Source organism: Triplophysa dalaica, chromosome 10 (genome assembly GCF_015846415.1).
Source record: "Triplophysa dalaica isolate WHDGS20190420 chromosome 10, ASM1584641v1, whole genome shotgun sequence".
NCBI classification, from domain to species: domain Eukaryota; kingdom Metazoa; phylum Chordata; class Actinopteri; order Cypriniformes; family Nemacheilidae; genus Triplophysa; species Triplophysa dalaica.
This window is the reverse complement of record NC_079551.1, coordinates 1,188,620-1,214,560: the sequence shown is the minus strand read 5'-3', so window position 1 is coordinate 1,214,560 and position 25,941 is coordinate 1,188,620. Positions and strand designations below refer to the sequence as shown.

Genomic DNA, 25,941 nt, shown 5'->3' with positions numbered 1-25,941 from the left:
TTCAAAGGGAGCCAAAGAGATGTTTTTGTATATCAAACCTGAAGTTAGCGGTGCACGGTTCCCCAATTTTCCATAGACTTTTGGAAAATCGCAAAAAATAAGCTCTGTGTTTAACTAAGGGTTATGACACTTACACATTTGTCTTTCAAGATTATATTTACAAATTGAAACCACATTTGTAACTTTTGAAGCCAAAATACAATGGGCAGAAGTAAAAAGATAACACGATGCTATAAACAGACAACACTTAAGGTCGCTCAGTATCAACATCACCTCCATCTTTCAAACTTTATTAAAAATTGAGTAATTACTCCGTGAATGAATTCGCATCTAGGTTTTTAGAGATTTGTGCCCACGTTGCATTATTTGTGAGCTTCCACGACTAAGGAAGTCGCTTTTAGCAACTTGTAATCAACTGCCATTATTAAGAAACAATAAGGCTTAAAAAAATCACAGAGAGATTAGAATTGGTGATTTATGGCATAAGTAAAAAATCAAAAATCCATTCAGAAAACCCATAGACTTTGGAGCGATGGAACCGGAACTTCTACATTGTTAACTTGCTTCCGGGATTTGCATACAAAAATACGTCCTCTCTGAGCCACCCTATGGTTTTGACCAGAAGTATTTTACAGTGATTCACTATAATTTGTATAATATTATGCTATAGTATCTTTTGAATAGCCTAGTATAGTCATCTTTAGATAATCAAATGTATATATTTGGGAAACATTTAGGAAATTTCAGATTCTGACACAGATAGACATTTTAGAACCAAATGCATATTTAAATTGTAGTGATGATTATGATTTAAAATAATGTTGTTGATATTTGTGTTTGGCTGTATTCTCTTGTTTTTGATTGATGTCTCAACTCAACAATTACATAAAAATTGGCTTCAATACCAAAATCTGAAGAGTCCCATGAAGGTCCACCAGAGGTTTGTGAGCCCTGTATCCAAAGAGTATTGTTGCCTCACAGATCCGGGAATAGATGCAAATGTTTTATTCAGCTGTAATTTACATGTTTCATTTTTTTGCTGCTTTTTACTGAAAGGGGGTGGGGCTAGCTTTGGCCACGCCTGCATGGAGCACATGAAGGCAGAAGCAGCAGTGAATGATGTCATTGAGGTGTGTTTTACTGAAGTTGATCGTATTCTTTGCTGTACCGTAACACTACACATCACAGATGATCATTTAACAGGAAACATTTTCACATCAACTCTGAAGTCAACATCATGGACGTCCATACGTATCTCTGTTTATCCCTTCTGATTGTAATGGGTAAGTTCTGTTCTTCTTTTTTTAACAGTTAATAATAATCTTTACATCTTTACACCAAGCAACCAATATTCATTGTTTTGTGCTATTTTACTTAAAAGAATAATTCATTATTATATTCAAGACGTTTAAAACCATATTATCACTGTCGTTTCTGTGCACTGTCTCTCTGCTCTGGTTCTTTTGGAAGTTAAACACTTTTAAAACCAAATGTTTGTAAGAAAACAAAACACGAAAAAAAAGTGTTTGATTATCATCTAATAAAGTGTAAGGCGATAAGTTAAGTTTGTCATACTTTCTCTCCGTGTGCGTGTGTGCGTGGCTGGTTGTGTCTCATGCTGTGGAAAAAAAATACAGGCTGCGATTAAAAACTACAGAGATAGAGAATATATAGTTGCGAAAGACAGGTATAAACAACAAGTCACGACATATGTTGGAAGAAACCAATAAGTCATGAAGAGAAGCGATTTCTCCTCGAGGTTGAGTCCAGCTCTCGATTTTCACGCTGCTTGTCTGTACACGCTCAGGGATTCCTTCACGATCCGTTCTGCGCATGCGCGTATTTACGTAGTAGAAAACGTCAGGGATTCCCTCACACATCGTGTTTTTCATTTAACAGTTCACTGCGGGTCTATTTTAATGTTTTTAAATGTACGTTACTCTTTGCATAACGATGTGTAAACGTGGTTGCCAATCCAAAATAACAAAAGGAGTTGTTACATGAACATCATTTTTTATGAGTATGGATCTATAGGCTAATATATCCATAGATATAATCTAAATAATAATTGACTTTGATTTGATTTTAATTTATACTGTGAATAATGATAAGGGGAGAAATGCAGCGGAATGTGACTAAAATACCCAGCTGAGATATGTATTATAATATATTATATTTTTAGCCGTTTCAAAATAAGAGTCCTACCCACTTATGTGCTTTCACTAACCATACATTTATGCTACTCAGATGTATTTTCATAAAGCAAATTGTACATGTTCTATTTAAATTAACCTTGCACAATTCCGTCATGCATTATCCTTTCATTTTTAAGTACATGTTTTGATTTTTTTAACTGCAATCAAATCGAGTTTAACATAATTTTGATACGTTTATTAAATTAAAACAAATAAAATGTAATGTTTAATCACTGTAAACCACATACAGTAAATCTACATGTAAAAATGGCAGTTCATATCCACCTGACGTAAAGTGTTAAGTAACCTTCACTCATGGTCGTAATGGTAATCACTAAAAACTTTCTGAATTTTCTGAACTTTTCTTCTGAATGTCAACGCCTACAGAATACACATAAAACCTGATTTTATGATCTATTGTTCCAGTTAAAAGAGCAAAGCATGCTGTGAAACATCTGCATTTGCGTTTGAAGGTAGTGTGTGATTTATTGTGAAGAAACTAACACCACTGTAAAACACAAACAAAAGTCCTGGCCGCTGTAGAACTACAGAGAGAAACATACATCATGACCTAACAGGTATTCAACTTAAAACTTCAACTCTTTGTCCTAATGATGAAAATCTGTTTACGTGCCACAACACGTCTTCCCAACCCACTGCCCCCAATGAATGTAAGCGTATAATAAACTGAAGGGCACTATTCTCTGAAGGGTTTGATCAAAGAAAATACAGTTAGTCACGACCGGCAATACTTTTGTTTACTTTATTAGTCGAGGTTTCTCCACAAGAGTCTATCAACATGAACTACACCGCGCGCATGCGCACCACACAAGTTCAACTCATAACTCCCAAAATTCACAATAAATCTCACAGTAGCAAGTATCTGTCTTTTATTCAGGCTGCTTAGATCAATTACACTTATGTTATTTAAGAAAGATGCAACAATGTAAGGTTATTTTATACTTGTACACAAGAATTGTTTTTGTGTGTAATGTAAAGCAAGATTTAAATGTTTATCTTCCATCGCCCTCTAGTGGGAACATTTGATACAACATTACGGTCTTCATTGACCTTCTGTATATTTAATCTCAAATGACTGGATCTGTGCTTTACAATGTTATGACAATTTTAAGTTTACTGGACACGTACAAAAAATTAAGAGTTTGGTCCCAAAATGAGAACTCCGTTTTTAACTTAATATCAATCAAACTGCAGTTGGTTTGTTTTGATTTGAGCCATAATAACAAAACAAATACTGCTGACTAACACAATAAAACACAATTAAAACATGATAAAACATCGAGTATTCACATTTTTGGAATCAAACTCTTCAAATATTTACAGAAAATAGAGTTGTGTATGATTGGTAATTATTAATATGTTGTTTTTTGTAGCCATAAACGGTCTCTGATTTTGTGTTTCGGGTGTGTTTGGTGATGAAGTGAAGTCAGTGTCAGTGATGGAGGGACATTCTGTTACTCTACACACTGATACTCAACTACATGGAGAGGATGAGATACGCCTATTGTGGAGCTTTGGACCTGAAAACATTGTTCTTGCAAAAATCGACAGAAAAGACAAAAGCATCAAGTTACCTGATGATTCGATATTCAAAGACAGAGTGATGATGAACGATCAGACTGGAGATCTCACCATCACACACATCACATCTCAACACTCTGGACTTTACACACTTATGATCCGCAGAAACCAGACAGTCCAACGTCCATACAACACGTTCAGTGTTACTGTCAATAGTGAGTATTAGATTCAATACGTTGTATAAATATGAACAAATATATAAATATATACAAACAATGTAAATATTGTTTCCCTTTTTTCCAGCTCGTCTGTCTGTTCCAAACCCATACAGATGTGTGCTCAACAATCCCATCACAAACCTCACACAACATCTACACATCACTCAACTCTGTCATCCAAGTTCAGGTGAGTTTGATCTTTGTGTTTTAAAGAGTAAGTAGCATAAGATCAGGAAAATTACATTTCATGCAGTGTGTTATGTTGCCGTGTTTGAAAGTTCGTTGTCTGCCAAGATGTAAGTTGAAGGTGAATAAATAACAAAGGCTCGTAAAAAAGGGAGTCGACTCTGAATCACGCAAACGAGACGTGAACTAATCCTAGTCTGTTATCTATTTATTTATGTCTTGACTTCAAGAAATATTTGTATACCTTATGTCTGTGTTTAGCTAATGCATATAACGCTAACATGTTCCGTTATTTCTGGGGTATTATAGTTTGTTTATCTAGCTATGAACTCTTAAAGTGTTCAATCTATTATCTACTATCTAAATCCCCGCCATATCTATCTATACACTGTATATAATATATATCCTGTAAACCGTAATCCGGCAATGATGGTAGGCGTTCCATTTGCGACACATGATGAACGCTGTAACAAGTTCAAGGAATGGGAAGAAGATGGCTGTCAGAGGCGAACGTTCAACAACTTTTAATAAAAAGCCGCAAAGTCAACTGCCAACCACACAAACATAATAAAACATAACACAAAATCCAGGCCTGGTCCTCTCTCGTCGCACACTCCGGTCGCTCGGCCTTTTATGCTTCCGATCTCTTCCGTGATAGATGTGAGACCGGTGCAACACACAGCTGACACTCATTGTCACTCATGTAACGGCCACGCCTCGTTCTGTCAGGGCTCTTGTCCCGCCTTGCTCGTTACAAACGCGTTTGACCAATCATAGCAGGATCCCGTAATTATGATAGACAAATGCTGAACACGTTTGACCAATCACATCATACCACACCATCTGACCAATCACATGACACTAGGCTAGAGGATAGGAGGGAATTAGACGGATGAATTATTGGTCACTCCATAAACCAAAGTAGGACCTTAAAAATCACATGTTACTTACACTATGAGACACATAATGCACATTTTCTATTGATACTGTACTCGTCTGGCTTTTCCTGTCATCACTACAGTCTCTTCAGACCCTCCTACCACAGAGGTCAATACAATACCGGTTGTATTTGCTCTTGTGATCTGTGTGATCTTCATCATCATCATCTTCATCATCATCAGTGTGTACATGCACAAAAGAAAGCACTATAAAGGCAAGTCTTACCTTCAGTTTAGCAAACTAAAACATTACCTCACAATTGTGACATCACTGCTAATAAGACTTGATATAATGTCACTTTATTTTTCAGCAGGTCTCATAAAAACATCACATGGTGAAGTTCCTCAGACGGATGAAGAGAGCAGTATAGACTCCAGCAGCACCTCTGATGGAGGAGTGTTATGATTCTGTCCTTCTTGTCATCAGTTTTCTAGTCCTGTGGACTGAGTCATGACAGAAGCATCATTAAACATGTTTTATGCCGAGCATAAGAACTGCTACATGCAGATGACAGCTTTGTCACTTAAACAGACTAATCTACTGTAGACTAGATCTTTGGACTACCACACATCTGCACTGTTTTATATTTCATATGTCATTAGATACCTTATTTTTCTCTTTTGAAATATCCCTGCTTGTAGAAGTTTTATTTTACATATATAATGATCTGCGTTTATTTGTTTTTTTCAATATATAGTTTTATTCTGTGTAGTGTTATTTTTATGCACAATGGGTCTGAGGGTAACACAATTTCAATCCTCTATATGTGTGTACTTTACATGTGGCAGAATTGTCCTTTAAATAAATAAAATATCAGCTTCAAACTTTTTCACTGGGTTTAATTACTAGAGCCCAAGCACTGAGAAAAGACACTCCGTATTTCTCTAAAATAGCACCCATCAGAAGCATGAATATAGAAAATAAAACTGGGGCGAGGATTGAGCCCTGAGGCACCCCACAAGTGAGTGGGTATGTGGATAAACTATTGGTCAATAAAGACACAAAAATACTGCAGTAGTGCAATTTGGCACAAGTGACACTGCTGATGTCCATTAGGCATGTCATTAGGGAAAAGAGACCTGTGTCCCCTTTTAAAAACATCACCGCTGATGATGTCACTGTTTTGTTCAGTCCGCGTGCATAGATGAGTGGAACAAAGAAGAAGTTTGTCCACGGTTACATCCGCAGCAGTTGTACTGTTACTCACCGATCTGTAAGGGCCTGTCACATTTACATACTAAAAAACATATTTACAGAGAGATATCAAGACTGTACAAACATGTTCACTCATACAAATGAAAAATCTGCTAGTTGGAACTGAACAAATGTTTATTTGCTTTCACAGTTTACATTGTTACAACTCAGCTTACAGAACATCACAATATAATGTTGTACATGTCCAAGAGTTTCTCTGAAATCATCACTGCAAGAGTTCATACATTTTGGAGTCAACTGAATTTTTGATTATTTCATACAGACTAGATCAAGTTTGAACAAAGAGAATAGTTTGAAACTTACTAAAAAATATACTCGAAAAAACAGCAAGATTATTCCTGTTTTAGTATATTTGACTCATCAGAGGCTGATGTCATAAACCAGAACAGCAATAGTAGCCATGCCCACTAGAGCAGAGATGACCAATCTGATCACAGCTTCAGGACGACCACAACAACAAAGACCAACTGAAGGAAAGAAATAAAAGAGATGTTTGTGTTCATATTCTTAGAAGCATTTAGCAAAACAAAATGAAAACGTGTAAATACAGAATGAACTCACCTGAAGACATGTGACAGAGTTGAGTGATGTGTAGATGTTGTGTGAGGTTTGTGATGGGATTGTTGACCACACATCTGTATGTGTTTGTATCCTGATATTCCACCTCCAGAGGTAGAGAGAGTCTGATGTTGAGATCAGACACACTGATGCTGGACAATAAACTCTTTCCTTTGTACCAGGAGACACTCACATCATGTGACACATTCATCACTGAACACAACACACAACAACATGATGATGAAGATGATGAAGAACATTGAGAAGAGTCTCTGGAGATGACAGGAACAGACAGACCAGCTGAACAATACAAAATAAATTAATAACAAACCAAATGGTATTTGTCCTTTTATAAATCCTAAACCAAAGATTTCTCAGCGATCGCAGTTTCGTTTACGTAGCGGAAGGAAAGAGGGCCTATCAGACACTGCTAGAGCAAAACTCTCCTGCAGAGTGATAACACTTCAATCTGATGATATCTTAAGTATTGCTGACGGACAAACAGATGAAAACTACATTAAAACGTACGATTGACGTCATTTGCGCTCGTCTGGCAAACCTATACTTCTGAAAGCTTTTAGTATTTCTTTTGGGATGATAAACCTTCTAAAATCCATACACTACATGGTTGAGCGTATACTGCATGTCATTTGGGACACAACTCCAGGCTTCCTGTCACTATTGATAACACTTGGTCATGTGATAAGAATTTGCTGGTCAGACTTTCAGAATACAGCAGGATGTGGGCTGCGTCTGAAAGCTACAAACTGCTTCTTTCAGAGACTGAATTCCAAGGCAAGAAGGCATGCACATCTAGTCTCGTGTGGAAAGACCTTCATACTGTAAAACAGGGTCTTCAACTACTTTTCTTTGAGGGTCAGATTCCAAAAGGATGCGGGCCCGTTTTTCACCATATCCTAATTTCTTCTGTTATTTGTTGCATTTTGTTCCTTTCATACTGCTTTTGTCTCTGCTTCCTAGAGGTCATTTATTAAAACATGCTCACAAAAATTGACCCCCTATATTTGTGCCTTTTCATGACATTAAATTAAAAGAGATTTGTCTTTTGAACTGTGTTTTATATTCCTGTAATACGGTTAAAAGAAGAGTTCTGGATGGAGATGAACAGCAGGGTTTCGTCCGTTTAAATAATAGCTAATGAATGCATTAATAAAAACTACACAGATTTCCCTTCTCTGGGACCTATTGTACCCTTTCTGCCAGTTACTTTCAAGTGCGTAAATCAACTTCCTGTGGCTGTGGATTTGCGATTATAATGTTGTAAATATCATTACACCTTTCTTGCACAGACTGATCAAATCGTGTTATAATACGTCAGTATGTCGATGAGCCGCGAGAAATAATTTTGTTTTGAATTCAGCAGCGTTTTGGACTTTAAAATATGTGGGGTCTCAGGACGTACATTTCTTAAAGCACAGCGATTTAAAAGTCTCTCCATTTAAATTAAATGTTAAGGGGGGCAGGTAAAGATGATTGGCCGGCCGCCAAGTTAGCTGTCCTACTTGGCATGAGCACTTCAACACCGCATTATTTGTGTCACGCTGAAAATGATTGATTCATATTTTATTAATTACTGTAAAGTTATGTGTAGGGTAGATGTAGGCGTTAGCTAATTTCATTAATTTGACTGGTCGTGCTGAAAGGCATATCTGACTTCATGTTGAGACATATTTTCTTCAGAAAATTTACCACATCTAGTTATTAATACTTCTTTAGTTTTAATACTGCAATGATCAAGATAAATAAAACTGATTTAACTTTACTGATTTAACTGATTTAATTTTAAATTTAACTCACCATACACAGTAACATTGAAGTGTTTGTTTTGAACAGTATTTCTGATGATGGTGACCTGATAGAGTCCAGTGTGTTGAGTTGTGATGTTTGTGATGATGAGAGATCCAGTCTGATGATCCAACTGTAAATGATTCTTCAATCTTTTTTTGATAAATGATGTCATATTGACGTCTCGGTTGATTTCAGCTATAATCTCATCTGGACTCTCAACACCAAATGTCCACAGTATCTCATCATCTGTGTGTAGATCAGCATCAGTGTGTAGAGTAACAGAATGTCCCTCCATCACTGACACTGACTTCACCTCATCACCAAACACACCTGAACAACATTAAAGGGATGATGAATACAGTGTCTTATGTGAAGGCTGAAAAATACTGATCCAAAGAAGCTGAAATAAACATTAAATCGCATATAAAGTGACCTCGTTGTTATAAGAAATGATTATATCGGAGAATATAGCAGCCAATGAAAATCCTTTACTGTTTTACTGTTACACTGTTAAACATCTACTGAGAAAAGTTGAACACCTACGTAGTTACAAAAAAAATTACTTACCGTCCAGACGCCACAAGCATAAACTCAGTAGAATGCTGACACAAATCATGTTCTCTACAATTCTTGTTTTATTTCAAGTTTTATGTTTAAAAACAGTATTAGTAGCAGGCTGAATTTGCTTCTCTACCTTGGCTGAAGTCAGTGTAAGTCCACACCAGAGGTGCACATGTGTGTTGTTTCCACATCTGAACAATACCTTGCTCCACCTCCCTGTGGTCAGGGCACGGGTGCCGGTTCATGTGCAGCATCTCAGATCTCATAGTGTAGAATCACCAGCAGTTTTCTCAGCTCAACACTAGTATGCACTGAAAAACAATGAGGATGGCAGATTACAGGCTTTGTCCAAATGCCCCCCACCCACTTGTGTTCTAGGCCCCTTGAGAGTGGCCACAAGTGTGAGTACTGAATTCACCTGCAGTTTTTCGCGGTCTCGGACTTTGTGGTCTCTGATTTTATTTCAAGACCGGTCAAGACAACAACTGTGGGAATTGCCTCTGCATTATTTAATTTAGGTGTTAACATGAATGTGATTGGATGTAAAACTTCTTAAATGATCAGTGTAAACATGGAAACTAATGAGATAACAAGGCGAACAGGAACAGAACACAGGAAGAGTAAAAAAAGCACAAGATCCAAGATCGTGACAGAGCCCCCCCCCTCAAAGGAGTGGCTTCCAGAAACCCCCAAACACAAGAGTGCAGGAGGACGGCGGAGCGGTGGAGGAACAGGGGGCGGGACGGAAGACCAGGCCCATGTAGGGGAAGAGAACTAGGGCCGTGGAGCAGAGATTGAGCCGGTAGATCAGGAAGCATGAGCGTGGCAGGAAAAGTCAGCGATATAGATTCTGACAGACTGTTTGTCCTCCTCACTCACCACCACACATTCTTTTTATTCATATTTCTATACAATATACTTCAAAGAGTTCAAATGTAAATGTTTTTGAAATGTATTTAAAAGCATCACTAGTAATGTGTCTAAACCTCAAATATTGTTTGTGTGGCACTGCTGTACACATGTGTGGGGTTGAGAGTTTGTGAGCAGAACACATGTGATCAAATATGGATTTATAACAAGAAAAATGATCAAACAGTAGAATATTAGTAATGCTACTATTGTGTCAAGATAAACGTAATGTAGAGCATTAGTCTGCAGGTTGTGAAAACCACAAGTGAACATAAAGTTCAGAGTTTCTCCTCCTCCATCTGTGGTCAGAACACAAACATCAGTTCAGCGTCTGCTTATCCTCTATAATCCCCCCGACCCCCCCCCCCCCACATGAGAAGAGAAGACTGATTTTTAAAGAAAAATTATGATTATTGATCAATGTGCTTAATCCTTTCAGAAAATGCTAGAAAATGTACATTTATCATGTGAACTCATAGATTTTGTATAGTCCAAAGGCAGTTTATATGAATGCTTTGAAGGGATTTTTTTTAAACAGGAACTGAATTGTATTATTAATAAACTCACTGGCAAAAAATAAATAGTTTCTATTAGAATTATTGTGCATTCATAAAAAGGCCTAATACTGCACTGACAGAAAGTAAACTCGCAGTGTTTTATGCACAGAGGTGGTAACTCCACACTATGCTTCTGGCTTGTCTCTGTTGAGTCACGTGATAGCGGACTACAAAACACAACAGGGCAGGGAGGAGCAACTTGTGTAAAACTAGGTGTATGGGAAATATTTTTTCTTCATTTTACAATTATAAGCTATATTGCCACATTAGTAAGTAAATCAAAGCAGTTGTAAAAACACATTAGTATCGATGTTTTTATGGTGGCATCGATCCTTTTCGATACAACCTTGGCCACCCCTAGTGTAGATCGGTGACGTCGAAGTGTGCTGAAGATTACTTTCTGTTTTACTTCACACTAGTTTTGTCGAGATGAAAGCATGAAACATAAAAGCTGTTCAGCGGTGGTTCTCAAAACTCTTCATTTCTAGTGTCTTCATTTGCTCACATTTGCGCGCTTCACTAAAAGCATCTGAGATCTCTCGACACACGCTCCGAATCCACGGCACAGAACCAAACGTCACAACTGAACACATCTTCGGCACATCTCATTAAAATAGTCATTTACACAACAACCTGCGGTCAAACTTCAGGGTTTTTACTGGTCTAAACATGGACATCTGCTCAGTTTTTCTCTCTATGATGTTTTTGACTGCGTGTGGTAAGTTCAGTTTTATAACTACACTTACTTTCACTTTCACTTCAACTCACATATCACACTTCTGTCAATTAAGTGTATTTGTGTATTTCATGTAAATTTCATAACCGATGTGAAGTTAGTTCAACGTTTGACATTTTTCAGACATTCAGCCTCGGAAAAAATCAATATATAGTGCTTTAACGACTTAGTACAGTGACAATAGACATGCTGAGTGCGAATTGTTTTCAAATGTACAAGAGAACACACAGTGCTTTTTCTTAGTTTTATTCTGCCTTAAGATATTGTAACTGAATGACCTTATAATGTAATGTATGAGAATAGGGACCGTATGCAAAGCACAAGACGATGAGCAAGAAACACAGTTATTTCATCTAAACACTTATTTTTAAATCTAATGGGTGAGTGTTGTTTCTTGTTCAAAGAAGAATATTTTGATGTCGGTTTCATTTCTAAAACTATAGCACAACAAAAGCTATTGAAATGAAACAAGATTGCAGAGCTTGTGGAGTTACCCCCCTAGAGGAAGATAGTGCAGTGGTTTTGGCAAGTTCTAAATTCAGAAATTTTAATAAAATAATTTAAAATGAACTAAGGTTGATATCTAAATTTCAAGGGGTTTGTCTTGTTACTTGTTCAAAGAACAACATGTTCAGGCATCTCTTTTACTAACATATGTTAATCTGGATACATGCTATTGAAATAAACATAAACCTGTTAAGACATTTTTGTAGAAAACATAGTATTCTATCTTAAGGTTGAAGGGAGTGTTATGTTACTGGTTCATAGAGGATGCTGGTATTATTTACGTAATTATAAGACAAATAAACTATTGAAATGAAACAATTAAGGTAAAATATTGAGAAGCTTTCCAAAGAGCGTGCACTACACTGCCCCTAGAGGAGCATTCAGAAATGTGAATGAAATACACAACATCTTACATGTCAACCACTGAGGGTGTCTTTTTATTTGTTCATAGAACAACATTTTCATATACCCTTCACTGTCACATGTTAATCCGGACATCAGCTATTGAATTGAATTCAAAACTGTTAACAAAAATTCTTTAAACATCCAAATTTTTATGTCAACTTCTAAGGGTGTGTACTGTCCTGTTACTAGTTCATAAAACTACACTTAAATATTTTCTGAATTTGCAGAACTATAGCACAACACATGCTATTGGAATGTTAACACTTACGTAAATTAAGGAAAAATAAAAATAGTCTTTTATCTCAACCTCAGAGGGTGTGTCTTGTTACTGGTTGCTTAAAAAATTTAAGATGCTGATTTTATTCATTAAAGTACAACGCAACAAAAACTTTTAAAATGGAACAAAAGAGAAAAAGCTCACAGAGCCTTTCACAAATTATGCACTGCATATTGAAATGCCAACAGATAGATTTATTTCCAATAAACAGGCTCTGGTTTCCCAGTTCCAATGGTTGGGTGTCGTGACCGAACAAACATCTAGACTTTGGCTTTATTCTACAAAAGCGTAACACAACAAAATCTAGCGCAAAGTAAAAAATGAGAGGAGCTCTGGATGATGCCCTGACGACGATCTCTCGAGTGAATGTTTCAGGAAGATCTCGCTTATACTTGGGTAACATCGGTTCCAAAAAACATTTAAAAGCTCAATTTAAATCAACCTTCTGAAAGTTAATGTGTGGTATCAACATGAAGACATTGTCAACCATTCACCAATTTCATGAGTCATCATGGAAACGGCTGAGAAGTAACGATATTGAGTGTAAAACAATATTAAAATAAGTTTTAATAGCATGTATGTAAGATTTAAATGAGTAAATGCAACAATTTGTGTGCTCAGAATATCCAGTGGTGTCCTTGGGGTCTTTACAAACGTCATAGATCGTCATTGCAAATTGTGCAGGTTTTGTTGTGTGAAAACTGACTTTGTGTGGTATTTTGTTAAACAAAATGTTTACAGGTGTAAAAATATACATTAGACTTTTTATTCCTCCAGTTCAGTCATCTGTGCACATGAAGGACTTCTGACAGCCTCTAGAATAAGAACAGAAATACAGAATTAAAACTACACTTAAATAAAATGCACAATGAGTCGAGACATTGGACCGGTTCATAAACTTAGCCGTGATTTGCCAAATAATTAAACAAACAACTTTAGTGATTACAGTGCGAATAATATTGAATAGAGTTGAACTACAGTCATGGCCAAAAGTTTTGAGAATTACATAAATATTCGTTTTCAAAAAGTTTGCTGCTAAACTGCTTTTAGATCTTTGTTTCAGTTGTTTCTGTGATGTACTGAAATATAATTACAAGCACTTCATACGTTTCACAGGCTTTTATCGACAATTACATGACATTTATGCAAAGAGTCAGTATTTGCAGTGTTGGCCCTTCATTTTCAGGACCTCTGCAATTCGACTGGGCATGCTCTCAATCAACTTCTGGGCCAAATCCTGACTGATAGCAACCCATTTTTTCATAATAAATTCTTGGAGTTTGTCAGAATTCGTGGGTTTTTGTTTGTCCACCCGCCTCTTGAGGATTTACCACAAGTTCTCAAAGGGATTAAGAATTTCAACATTCTGGTCCCCGAGCCACTTATCACTTTTGCCACACTCCACAGCAGTCCATTCACTATACTTTCTGCAGAAGATCAATCTGTCCCTGATGTTTTTTTTGGAGAGAAGTGGCTTTTTTGCTGCCCTTCTTGACACCAGGCCATCTTCCAAAACTCTTCGCCTCACTGTGCGTGCAGATGCGCTCACACCTGCCTCCTGCCATTCCTGAGCAAGCTCTGCACTGGTGGCACTCCGATCCCACAGCTGAATCCTCTTTAGGAGACGATCCTGGCGCTTGCTGGACTTTCTTGGACGCCCTGAAGCCTTCTTTACAAGAATTGAACCTCTTTCCACTAAGTTCTTGATGAACCTATAAATTGTTGATTTAGGTGCAATCTTAGTAGCCACAATATCCTTGCCTGTGAAGCCATTTTTATGCAACGCAATGATGGCTGCACGCGTTTCTTTGCAGGTCACCATGGTTAACAATGGAAGAACAATGATTTCAAGCATCAACCTCCTTTTAACATGTCAAGTCTGCCATTCTAACCCAATCAGCCTGACATAATGATCTCCAGCCTTGTGCTTGTCAATATTCTCACCTGAGTTAACAAGATGATTACTGAAATGATCTCAGCAGGTCCTTTAATGACAGCAATGAAATGCAGTGGAAAGGTTTTTAGGGATTAAGTTAATTTTCATGGCAAAGAAGGACTATCCAATTAATCTGATCACTCTTCATAACATTCTGGAGTATATGCAAATTGCTATTATAAAAACTTAAGCAGCAACTTTTCCAATTTCCAATATTTATGTAATTCTCAAAACTTTTGGCCACGACTGTACAGTAACTTTTCACATCTCCAGCTGGAGTTCTCTCACAGGTCCTCTAGAGGACACTCTCCACATCAACCAGACTATTGATATTCAACTAAACTACATTACCCATAAACCATTGCTCTGACTCTATCCATCATGACCTTCTTCTGTGTCCTGTGAACTGTTGTTTGTCTGCTTATTTAAACTAAACAGTTTGGACTGAGCACCAGCTGCTGATAAACCCAATAGAACCTCTTCAAAGTGTCTTGTGTGATTTACGCCAGTTTTAATATGTGGACACTTTGTTCTTGTGGAATTATACATTTAAACACAGAATAATAATAAATAACACAAACATGTATTTACTATACAGAGCGACGGGATTAGGATTTGAGTCATAATTGAATCACTGACTGAAGGCCGTAGAAGTTATTCAGTTTAAATTTTTTATTTCTTTGTGTAAGTCAACCATTGTATTCTTTTGCAAAAACTTCTGATAGCAGTTAATGGTTAAAGTATAGAACATTAAACAAATAGAGCAAACATATTAAGTAGATATTTTATTAAAGATTTAAATTAAGATAATTTAGTGTTGTTTATAATGCCTTATTATTAGCATTTGTTGTAAATAGTTATAAACTTGAAATCTTTTTTTTTTTGTTGTTCAGGTGTGTTTGGTGATGAAGTGAAGTCACTGTCAGTGACGGAGGGAGAATCTGTTACTCTACACACTGATATTGTTAAACAGACCGATGATAAGATAGTGTGGTATTATGGACCTGAAAACACATTTGTTGCCAGAATCAATGGAATGAACATTAGCACCATATATTCAGATGATGAGAGATTTAAAGACAGAATGAAGCTGAACGATCAAACTGGAGATCTCACCATCACACACATCACATCTCAACACTCTGGACTTTATAAACTGAAGATCAGCAGAAACAAGAAAGCCTCATACAAGAACTTCAATCTCACTGTCAATGGTGAGTATTTCACATTCATATTTCCTTTTCTTCTGTACTTTAAAATAACAGATAATTAAAAACCTTGTGTTTTATTGCTGTTTTGTTGGGGAAAAAACAATACATTCATACGTAATAAATTTAAATTGTTCAATAAACAAAAATATATGTATATAATAAAGAAACACAATAATAATGCTGGATAAAAAGTATTGCAGAACTATTTAAACAATCTTTTATTTTATATTTTTCAGCTCGTCTGCCTGTTCCTGCCCTCATCAGAGACTCTTCACAAATCTCTTCATCATCTTCATCATTAAAGTGTTCAGTGTTGTGTTCAGTGATGAATGTGTCACATGATGTGAGTGTCTCCTGGTACAAAGGAAAGAGTTTATTGTCCAGCATCAGTGTGTCTGAACACAGTATCATCAGAAGCATCTCTCTTCATCTGGAGTGTCTGGATGATTCTGACGTCTACAGTTGTGTCATCAACAACTCCATCTCAACACAGACTCAACATCTCAACACTGATGTCTGTCACAAGTGTTCAGGTAACAGCTGTGATTGTATTATTTATTCAGCTGATCTGTATTCTACTCTTTTAGTCTGTGTCTGAACATTAACATCTGATTATTGTTTCTATTTTTCCTTCTAGATTCTCCTAACATGAGGAGAAACATGTGGATTATTATACTTACAGTTATATTTGCTCTTCTGATCTGTGTGATCATCATCATCAAACACAAAAGGCGTGTTCAAGGCAAGTCTTACATCAGTGTACAGTACACAGAAAATCATGTTTCACAACAGTAACATCACTGTTATTGAGAGACTCATTACAATGTCATTCAACTTTTCTGCAGGTTTTAAGGCGGCAGCGACCAGAGACTTCAGCAGATCATCTGAAGATTCAACCCGAATCACCCGTGAAAAGCATTGCTGAAAGGGACGAATGCAATGTATCATCCTGGATAAAGAGAAAATGGAGTTGATATTTATTATTCAGTTTGCTCATGTGATCGAAACTGTTATGAGCTGTTATGAGAGACAGTTGCCAGTCGAAACCAAAACGTCAGACACTTAAGCGCTTTGTTTCTGATGGACACACATCCTTTGTAATAGTAATGACTTGAGAAGGTGAACCTTTCAGAAAACATGGACAAATAAAGATCATTTTAGATGATTGATAAAGACTTTTTGACACGAGACAAGGACGATCTATTTTTTTTTTTAGGAAATTCTCAAATTCCAATTCAATTTGAAAATGAAGGTAAATTTCACTTAATTTGTCTTCAGGGAAACATACAAGCACCTTCTGTTGCTTCTGAAGGGCAGTACTGATGGAAAATATATATATTTTAACAAATTAAGAAAATGTGGACATCTTTATCCTGTTCAAAGATATTTTTGTTTGTGATATCTCTTATTTTATTAAAATTATTAATATTTTCACAGATTCTGCAAGTGGTTCCCTAACTTTTATTTTAAATTGGTTTGTTTGTTTTAATTTGTATTGTTTCAAATATTATTAGTGATAATTGTTTCTTATCACTCTAAATAAAACATGGTTCTTAAAAAGTTCTTTAATGACGGTAAATGTTCTAGTTAGAACCATGTCTTCTGAAGAACACCCTACCGTTGAAATGGGTCTTTGTATTGGGGAAGAGTTCTTTATTCCCGCCTTTTTTGGTTTAAAGTAAATCAATTATTTAGAAGCTGCCTCCTGATTGGTTGTATGTCCTTATTTAATCCTCCTTCTGATATGCCTGCAGACTGATTTTTAGCGCCAACTTTTGTATAAATAAACTACGATTCGCAAATAAATAGACAATTTCACATTTTTTAAATCCACACTTGCACAAAAAGCGAACAATAATGTTAGACGTTCCACAAAAATAAATGGAATTTACAAATAAATACAATGAGATTTGCAAATAAATAATATTAACCAATGTATTTTAATTATATTTATGTGTAGATCGCCTTCTTCACATTTGTGAATCGCTTTCTGTGCATTCGTGGATCAGTGCACGCATTTGTGAATCGCTGCACGTGTTGTGGATCAAAGGTTTTGCACAATGTATTTTATATATATGCATGTTCACATTTTATTGCTGTGTTTTCTCTTGTGTGAATTGCTGTGTTTGTTTTGTATTGATTGCTGTGTTGTTGCAAGCAGTATTCAGTGAGTAAGCAGTGAGTGAGTGAGTGAGTTAGTGAGTGTTTCACTTGCGGCGAGACAGCTTATGGCTATGAGAGCGAGTGCAGCAGAGCACACCAGTCGATGAGTCGCGGAGCACTATTGGAGTAGCAGCGTGTGAGACAGGTCGATGACCGGCTGCGAGGTACTATCGTGAGGACTGCGAAAGACTACCGTGAGGGCTGACGAGACGAGTGAAAACTGACGTGGTTCTTCTGCCGTGAATACATTGGACTGGATAGCAGGCCTGCTGTCCAGGCATGCTGTGAGTACGTTGACTTCATCTAGCGGTGTGCCTTTTAAATCCAGTTTGTTGCCGGTAACGGAAGAGATCGAGCTTGCTTGCAGTAATTCTACTTGATGAGTGACTTTGAATCAGAGTCTCGAGTGAATGAATATTCGCCTCTCTGTGGGACTGAGAGTATATCGACGTCAGCTGCAATTCAGATGCCCAGCAGAGACTGAGTTGAACTTTGATTGTCCCCTGAGCTCGGATTTTTGGACTTTGGACTTGTTTCTTGCTTTGTCTACTTTATTTTTAATTCATTTTCCTTCAACAATTTTATTGAAATAAAGTAGTTTCTGCTGTTATTTCTGAGTGTTGTTTTCCACTGTTCCATTCCCCGATAAAGAACCTGTTCTTAAAAGTGAGTTCCTGGGGTCTCCGTTTCAACTCTAGGTGGCGTAGTCGGCTACAACAAAAGTTTAAATATAGATTTTATTAAATAGCTATCGGCCGCTGACACACGCATTTGTGGATCAGTGCACGCATTTGTGAATCAGTGCGCTCAGTGCGCGCATTTGTGGATCAGTGCGCGCATTTGTGGATCAGTGCGCTCAGTGCGCGCATTTGTGAATCGCTGCACGCATTTGTGGATCAGTGCGCGCATTTGTGGATCAGTGCGCGCATTTGTGAATCGCTGCACGCATTTGTGGATCAGTGCGCTCAGTGCGCGCATTTGTGGATCAGTGCGCGCATTTGTGGATCAGTGCGCTCAGTGCGCGCATTTGTGAATCGCTGCACGCATTTGTGGATCAGTGCGCGCATTTGTGGATCGCTGCACGCATTTGTGGATCAGTGCGCGCATTTGTGGATCAGTGCGCGCATTTGTGGATCAGTGCGCGCATTTGTGAATCGCTGCACGCATTTGTGGATCAGTGCGCGCATTTGTGGATCGCTGCACGCATTTGTGGATCAGTGCGCGCATTTGTGAATCGCTGCACGCATTTGTGAATCGCTGCACGCATTTGTGGATCAGTGCATTTGTGGATCAGTGCACGCATTTGTGGATCAGTGCGCACATTTGTGGATTGCTCTCTGTGCATTTGTGGATTTTGAAGCATTTCTAACGTCAAATAGTGAGCACAATCCACAAATAGGTGGACTCCGCCCACTATCTACACAAGCCAATTGGTTAACTTCCGCTTTTGTTGTCCAATAGGCCACGTTCTAACTTCAGCCAATCACGTTTTGCTATGCACTAAGATTAAGGGAGCTAACATGGCGACTAGTGGCGGTCTAAAACTGTGTTATACTAAGAAATGATAAAGGCCTCTTCTTTATACTATGTAATGATCGCTTGTGTTCATATACATTGTCCGTATTGTTACATATATGCTGTATTTAAACGTGTATGACTTGATAACAGCGTCCACGGACTGGTGTAGAAAATCCCGGTGACTAGGGAGTCGGGACTGATTTGGTCATCCAGCCAGCCGTTTTATTGTGTTTATGTTCCAAAGGGCTAAATTCCGATTTTTTTGCAACTGTCGGTGTACTACCAGTATAATGATTGCAGAATTAACGTGAGGGGAATCATCAGCATTGTGAATTTCTATGTCATTCATAATTCAAAATAAAACTTAATTTATACAGTCCTCTCGGTTTATCCCATTCCTGAATGATCTCTGCTGCTATCGCTACACTGCATTATGTTAACTTTTTATTGACTAAAAATGCGTTAAACACGTTCATCTCGAACGAAAACAGTTTAGTTCAGAATCAGCTACTTAGGTCGGCTGACTCGATTTCCTTCTCATTCATTCCCGTAGCGTACAGTGCATTACTCTGTTGAAGCCCAGCGTCCATTGACTTCAATGGGGCTGCTTTAAACAGTTTTTTCAGTGCTTAGAAACAATACGGTCATTGGATAATCCTGCGATTATGTCCCGCCCACGGACGCTCAGCGTCTCTGGGATGAATGGAGGAGTGGGCTGGCCCGGACTCCGAGCGTCTGCGTGATGATTGGAGGGTCTGTCATCTCTTTTTGGGCGTGGTCTTCAGATTATGACGCGTATCACTCTGTGTCTCCATTTCCAACTCAGTCCCATCGCGGATTTTGCATGTGTAGTCGAAAGACAAACTGCTGCAACCTTCATCGTATATTTCACACAATTTCACACCACATTCAATGTTTCAGTTTAACATAATTCCCACATTTCCTCCCGTTGCTGCTGATCTTTTAAAGAGGGTAAGCTCATTTTCTATATGAACTATATGAATTAATGAACAAACGATAACACCATGGGCCAAGGCCGTTTAAGCAGCCTAGCTCTGCTGGCCATTGAGAGGACACTGGTCAAGTCACTGGAAAAGACGCCTAGTTGGTACGACAGGGTTACAGAGCATTTTCTTGAAAAGGAACGTAGGGCAGAATTTACATATAAATAAATGGACAATTTTTATGATTTAGGCCGAAAATGAGCTTCCCCTCTTTAAAAGATCAGCAGCCGCCACTGCTGAGCATGCTTGTTTTTTTCTAAACAAAATCAAGTAAAACAAAATAATTGCCTTTTAATTGCAGGTCACTGGCATTGTAAACCAAAATCAACCGATCCCGTGATCCCGGGACACCTTCCGCATATTTTCGGGGAGCTCTGTATGAAAATGGCTTTACTGAAATACCCAGTAATGTTCAGTGCCTTTTGTGCATTTGTATGTAGAACTCATTCATTTGTTCAATTGGCATCAATTCATTTTTATTTGGCAGTTTCATATTTTGCTTCATACTTTTTTCATCGAAGAAAAAGTTGTGTTGCCTCCCTTGCATGCCCAATGCCCCCGTTGTTTTGTTATTTGCCATTAAATAATGGAAATAAACAGTATTTTAAAGCTGTCGTTTAAAAGGTAGCAATATACATAATTATAACCCAACGATAATTATTTATTTAGCACCAGGTAAAATGTAGACGTTTATCGTTTAACACGCTACTGAGAGTACTGCCACATCCATTATTATGAACTACAGTAAATTGATTATCTGCAGTTGTAGCCTATACCAATATTTACTATGGTAAGGTTTGAAAACACAAATTGTATAGGCTTACATCATTTACTTTTGGGGTTGAATTTAAGAATATATTGTGTGCACAAGATCTTAGTAGGCCTAAAAGAATCAACATCCTTTGTCATGGGAAAGAGTTAGACAAGTAAACAGAACAGTGTGGCGATAGCAGCAGAGATCATTCAGGAATGGGATAAACCGAGATGAGAATTATGAATGACATAGAAATTCACAATGCTGATGATTCCCCTCACAATAATTCTGCATCGTTATACTGGTAGTACACCGACAGTTGCAAAAAATCGGAATTTAGCCCTTTGGAACATAAACACAATAAAACGGCTGGCTGGATGACCAAATCAGTCCCGACTCCCTAGTCACCGGGATTTCTACACCAGTCCGTGGACGCTGTTATCAAGTCATACATGTTTAAATACAGCATATATGTAACAATACGGACAATGTATATGAACACAAGCGATCATTACATAGTATAAAGAAGAGGCCTTTATCATTTCTTAGTATAACACAGATTTTAGACCGCCACTAGTCGCCATGTTAGCTCCCTTAATCTTAGTGCATAGCAAAACGTGATTGGCTGAAGTTAGAACGTGGCCTATTGGACAACAAAAGCGGAAGTTAACCGATTGGCTTGTGTAGATAGTGGGCGGAGTCCACCTATTTGTGGATTGTGCTCACTATTTGACGTTAGAAATGTTTCAAAATCCACAAATGCACAGAGAGCAATCCACAAATGTGCGCACTGATCCACAAATGCGCGCACTGATCCACAAATGCGCGCACTGATCAACAAATGCGTGCAGCGATTCACAAATGTGCAGAAAGCGATCCACAAATGTGAAGAAGGCGATCTACAAATAAATATAATTAAAATACATTTGTAAATATTTTTTATTTGCAAATCTCATTGTATTTATTTGTGAATTCCAATTATTTTTGTGGAACGTCTAACATGTATTTATGGTTCGCTTTTTGTGCATATATGGATTTAAAAAATTGTCTATATTTATTTGCGAATCGTAGTTTATTTATTCAGAATAATGAAACAATTCTGATCCCATAAGTCAGTGACTTCAGGAACAAGCGTGTTCAATATAATATTGGGCTGGGCAGATTGTGTGATATAGCGAATTAAATACCGCGAGAGCGAATCAACTGTGTACAGAGCAATCTGCACTTGAATCGCTATCGCAGTACTTAAATCTCATACTATGATAGATTTGCGCAGCGTCGTATTAAATTAAAAGCATCTATTGTAAAGACGCTGATTAGCTTGTTCAGCTGTTTTATATCAGATTTGGTGCTAAACTCTTCAGGAAAATGGATCTCGCGGGCCAGAGTTGAGAACCACTGCTTTAAACCTTAGGCAACTTGATGAGTTCCCACACACAACAAAGGGAATACTGTTGATCTTGTCATCACCGAGTTTGTTCCTTCAAGCGCTGCAATCAAATAAGCGGGTCACAGTACTAATCTAATATCATCCAAAATAAGCCTGGAAATTCTAAACGGTTCTTTGCCACTATAAATTTCCTCCTTAAACCTAAAATTGTGGTGCCTACCGAAGCTATAGATGAACAGTGCAATGAGTCCATGACTTTCTTCAGTCCCAAAGTTGCCAAAATTCGCCCCTGCCTCTCTGCTCCATGCCCCTCATCTGGGACAAGTGGTAGCCCTCAGTTTGGTTCGCCGAAGAAACTTTGCTGTTATCCAGAAATCACTAAACTTGAAGTTGAGGAAACTATCAAGGGAATGAGATCTTCCACATGTGCTAGTAAAAGCTAATGTTTCTGCCATAAGCCCCGTAATCACCACAACAATAAATCAGTCCCTTCAGGCTGGTTATGTACCATCTGTTTTAAAAACGGCCTCTAATCAGGCCAATACTCAAGAAACCTTCTTTGGATCCTTAAACGCTTGCAAATTATACACCCATATCACATCTGCCATTTCTTTCAAACGTAATTGAAAAGTCAGTTGTCACCATAAGGATCACCTAAAACTAAACAATAATTTTGATAAATAAATAATTCCCACAACACCGTACAACAAATGACCGGCTGATGACAGCTGATGCTGGTTCACAATCTCTACTTGTCCTCCTGGATATGTCCGCAGCATTAGAGATCATTGACCATGGCATTCTCCTTCATTCGGGTAAATCACTCTTGATAACACAGCATTACTTTGGTTTGAATCATATCTCACTGACAGACAGGAATTTGTGACTTCGGGAAATTCAAGGGCCCATCCACATGCTGTTGGTTGCGGGGTTCCACAGCGATCAATCCTTGAACCTATTTTGTTTATCTTCAATATGCTCCCCCTTGGCAAAGTCATCAGTCATTTCAGAATATCTTTCCATTGTTACAAAGATGATATGCCCCTATACATGAAAATGGATACTCATTATTCCCCTATCTCCATTAATTACTAATCACAGCGTCAGGTTTGACCCTCATCTCACCTATGAGGCTCTTATTAAGCATCTCTGCAAAACATCATTTCTCATTTCACTCCATCCAACACTCTCTCTACGTGATGCTGAAAAACGTTTCCATGCCTTTGTCTCCTCCAGACTGGATTATTGTAATGCTCTTCTCATCGGGATCCCTGGCAAGAGTATACAGAAACTACAGCAGATACAGAACGGTGCTGGCTGGATCCTGATGAGAGTACATAAACATGAACATATCACACCAATTCTTAAATCCTTACACTGGCTTCCCATTTCTGTCCTCATCGAGTATACAGTTTCCCTTCTCACGCACCAGTGTGTCCATGGAAATGACCCCACTTACCTTATAGAACTCCTCACAGAACTCATCACGCTCTCAACTTCCATAAATACCCATCGGCTCCTCCCCCCCTTGACTAGCCCTCGAAAAATTGGGGATAGAGCTTTTTGCGCTGCTGTTCCCCACCTCTCGAATGACCTCCCTTAACATCTGAAGGTCCCACAAGCCATTGATAGTTTTAAGAAGGGCCTTGTTATGTTTTAATCCCTTGCTAACTGTTGTTACCCTTTGGTTATGCATTGTAGCACTTTGAGATTACAAATAAAATGTATTATAATAATTGTAGCGGGGTGGAAGGACACGCAACAAGGTTAACATGGTAACAAGTCCACGGAGGGTGGATTTTATTAAATAAAGGTTTTGATCTCATGAGTGTGGTGGTGCTTTCTTCTCCCAGTGGTGCGAGGTGTGGTGTCCGTGTCCGTGTCCGTATCCGCTCCTGAGTCCCTCGGGTGCTCTTCGTAGGGTGTTCGGTCACACGCTGCTGTCTGGAAGAAAGAGAGAGAGTAAGCATCTCCTGGGTCAAAAGGCTCCTTCCCTTCCTCTGACGCTCAGGCTGCTAAGAAGCCCGCCCGCTGATCGCCTGCAGCTGTGACCGATCAACACGTGAGTGTCGACAGCTGTTCCTCGTCTGTTTCCAGGGCAACGCTGGTTGTAGCTCGGGACTCACGTCACATTATATAAAATTAAATAATTGTATTGTCTGTCAGACTTCGTGGCTTCACTGCTTGCTGTATAATCTTGCTGATCATTTAACTTTAAATAGTTATCATGTATTTTAATAATTTTACGGTTGTTCTTTTATTTCTATTTATGCATTTGGCAGACGCTTTTATCCTAAGCGACTTACATAACATTATCCTATACATTTATACATGGGTATGTCCAATCCCCTGGGATCAAATCCACAATGTTGCGTTATTAACGCAAGGCTCTTACCACTGAGTGTCCTCTGCTTTTGTCCTAAATTGGGAGAAAACTGTCTCTGTTTAGGGCTAATATGTTAAGGGAATAAATATGTACAAATATATTTGTTATACAATTGAAAGTAGGGAAGGAAGGAGAAGGGAACCGGCAAACACTTAAACATTTATTAAAACAACAACACAGTAAATATACAGCCGGCAGCCCTTCACGGAAGACTGCCGGCGAATAACACAAACCACAACTAAAATCCAGGCCTGGTCCTCTCTCATTGACGGCCCAGTCGCTCGTCCTCTTATGCTCCCGATCTCCTCCGTGATACGACCCGCCTACTTCACTACATACCCCTATCGCCCCTTACAGGCCGGGAGGTACCACAGAGACTGTACCACAGAGACTGTGGCCCTGGGCACTCGGTGGACGGCTCGACACATGTTTTTTTGCACACTTTGGTCGGCATGGGGACATTCTTAAATGTGCTCTATAAATAAACAAACTTGACATTCTATCATCAGTGTATACTTTTTTAAGTGAATCTTAATCTGTTCTTTGTAGTTTGAAGTATGGAAAAATAAGCATTTCCATGTTTAAATGCTAAAATTGGGTCTCCTGTGGATCTGCCAACTCAGATAACCTGACAAAAGACAAATCATTAACTTTTTTTATGTAAGCCTATCTCTGCAAGCCTTTGAGAAAACGATTGCTTCAGAAATTGCTTTCTTAATGATGTAAAAAGTTGTTCTTATTATAATATTTCCACCCCTTGTTCTGTATGTGTCTGTCCATCGCGACTCCGTCATTGTTGTATTCACATGTGTGAAGTTCCAACACCATTGCAAAAGTAGCAAAGCTTACGAACTGTTGTGTTGTTGGCTGCACAGAACAATGTTACCAGCCTTACAAGAGAGCGATGGATTTATTTAGTTTTCAATGGAAATCATCCACACTGAACGAGTCAAAGCTGCAAATAA

The 25,941-nt window shown here is 38.2% G+C and overlaps 2 protein-coding genes across 3 annotated transcripts; both read left to right on the top strand.

The window, feature by feature from the left end:
* The first annotated feature begins 1,140 nt into the window (after positions 1–1,140).
* On the top strand, positions 1,141–5,908 carry LOC130429457 (uncharacterized). 2 transcript variants are annotated; one of them, XM_056758026.1, is made up of 5 exons: positions 1,141–1,283; positions 3,638–3,952; positions 4,041–4,142; positions 5,163–5,294; positions 5,391–5,908. In XM_056758026.1, exons 1-5 carry the CDS (start codon positions 1,238–1,240, stop codon positions 5,483–5,485), a joined length of 690 nt encoding a protein of 229 aa, XP_056614004.1. In that variant the 5' UTR covers positions 1,141–1,237; the 3' UTR covers positions 5,486–5,908. The 2 variants fall into 2 exon arrangements, with proteins under 2 accessions (XP_056614004.1, XP_056614005.1); XM_056758027.1 differs by having other exon boundaries at positions 3,590–3,952.
* Positions 5,909–10,933: 5,025 nt separating this feature from the next.
* LOC130429455 (hepatic and glial cell adhesion molecule-like) lies at positions 10,934–17,399 on the top strand. Its single transcript, XM_056758023.1, has 5 exons — positions 10,934–11,407; positions 15,444–15,764; positions 15,998–16,294; positions 16,399–16,503; positions 16,607–17,399. Exons 1-5 carry the CDS (start codon positions 11,359–11,361, stop codon positions 16,684–16,686), a joined length of 852 nt encoding a protein of 283 aa, XP_056614001.1. The 5' UTR covers positions 10,934–11,358; the 3' UTR covers positions 16,687–17,399.
* The last annotated feature ends 8,542 nt before the right edge of the window (positions 17,400–25,941 follow it).

Coding starts and splice junctions, on each gene's coding strand:
- LOC130429457 (XM_056758026.1), top strand. CDS start 1,238: ATGGACGTCCATACGTATCTCTGTTTATCCCTTCTGATTGTAATGG. Junction 4,143..5,162: donor ACTCTGTCATCCAAGTTCAG/GTGAGTTTGATC, acceptor TCATCACTACAG/TCTCTTCAGACCCTCCTACC. Junction 5,295..5,390: donor CAAAAGAAAGCACTATAAAG/GCAAGTCTTACC, acceptor TTTATTTTTCAG/CAGGTCTCATAAAAACATCA.
- LOC130429455 (XM_056758023.1), top strand. CDS start 11,359: ATGGACATCTGCTCAGTTTTTCTCTCTATGATGTTTTTGACTGCGTGT. Junction 11,408..15,443: donor GATGTTTTTGACTGCGTGTG/GTAAGTTCAGTT, acceptor TTTGTTGTTCAG/GTGTGTTTGGTGATGAAGTG. Junction 15,765..15,997: donor CTTCAATCTCACTGTCAATG/GTGAGTATTTCA, acceptor TATATTTTTCAG/CTCGTCTGCCTGTTCCTGCC.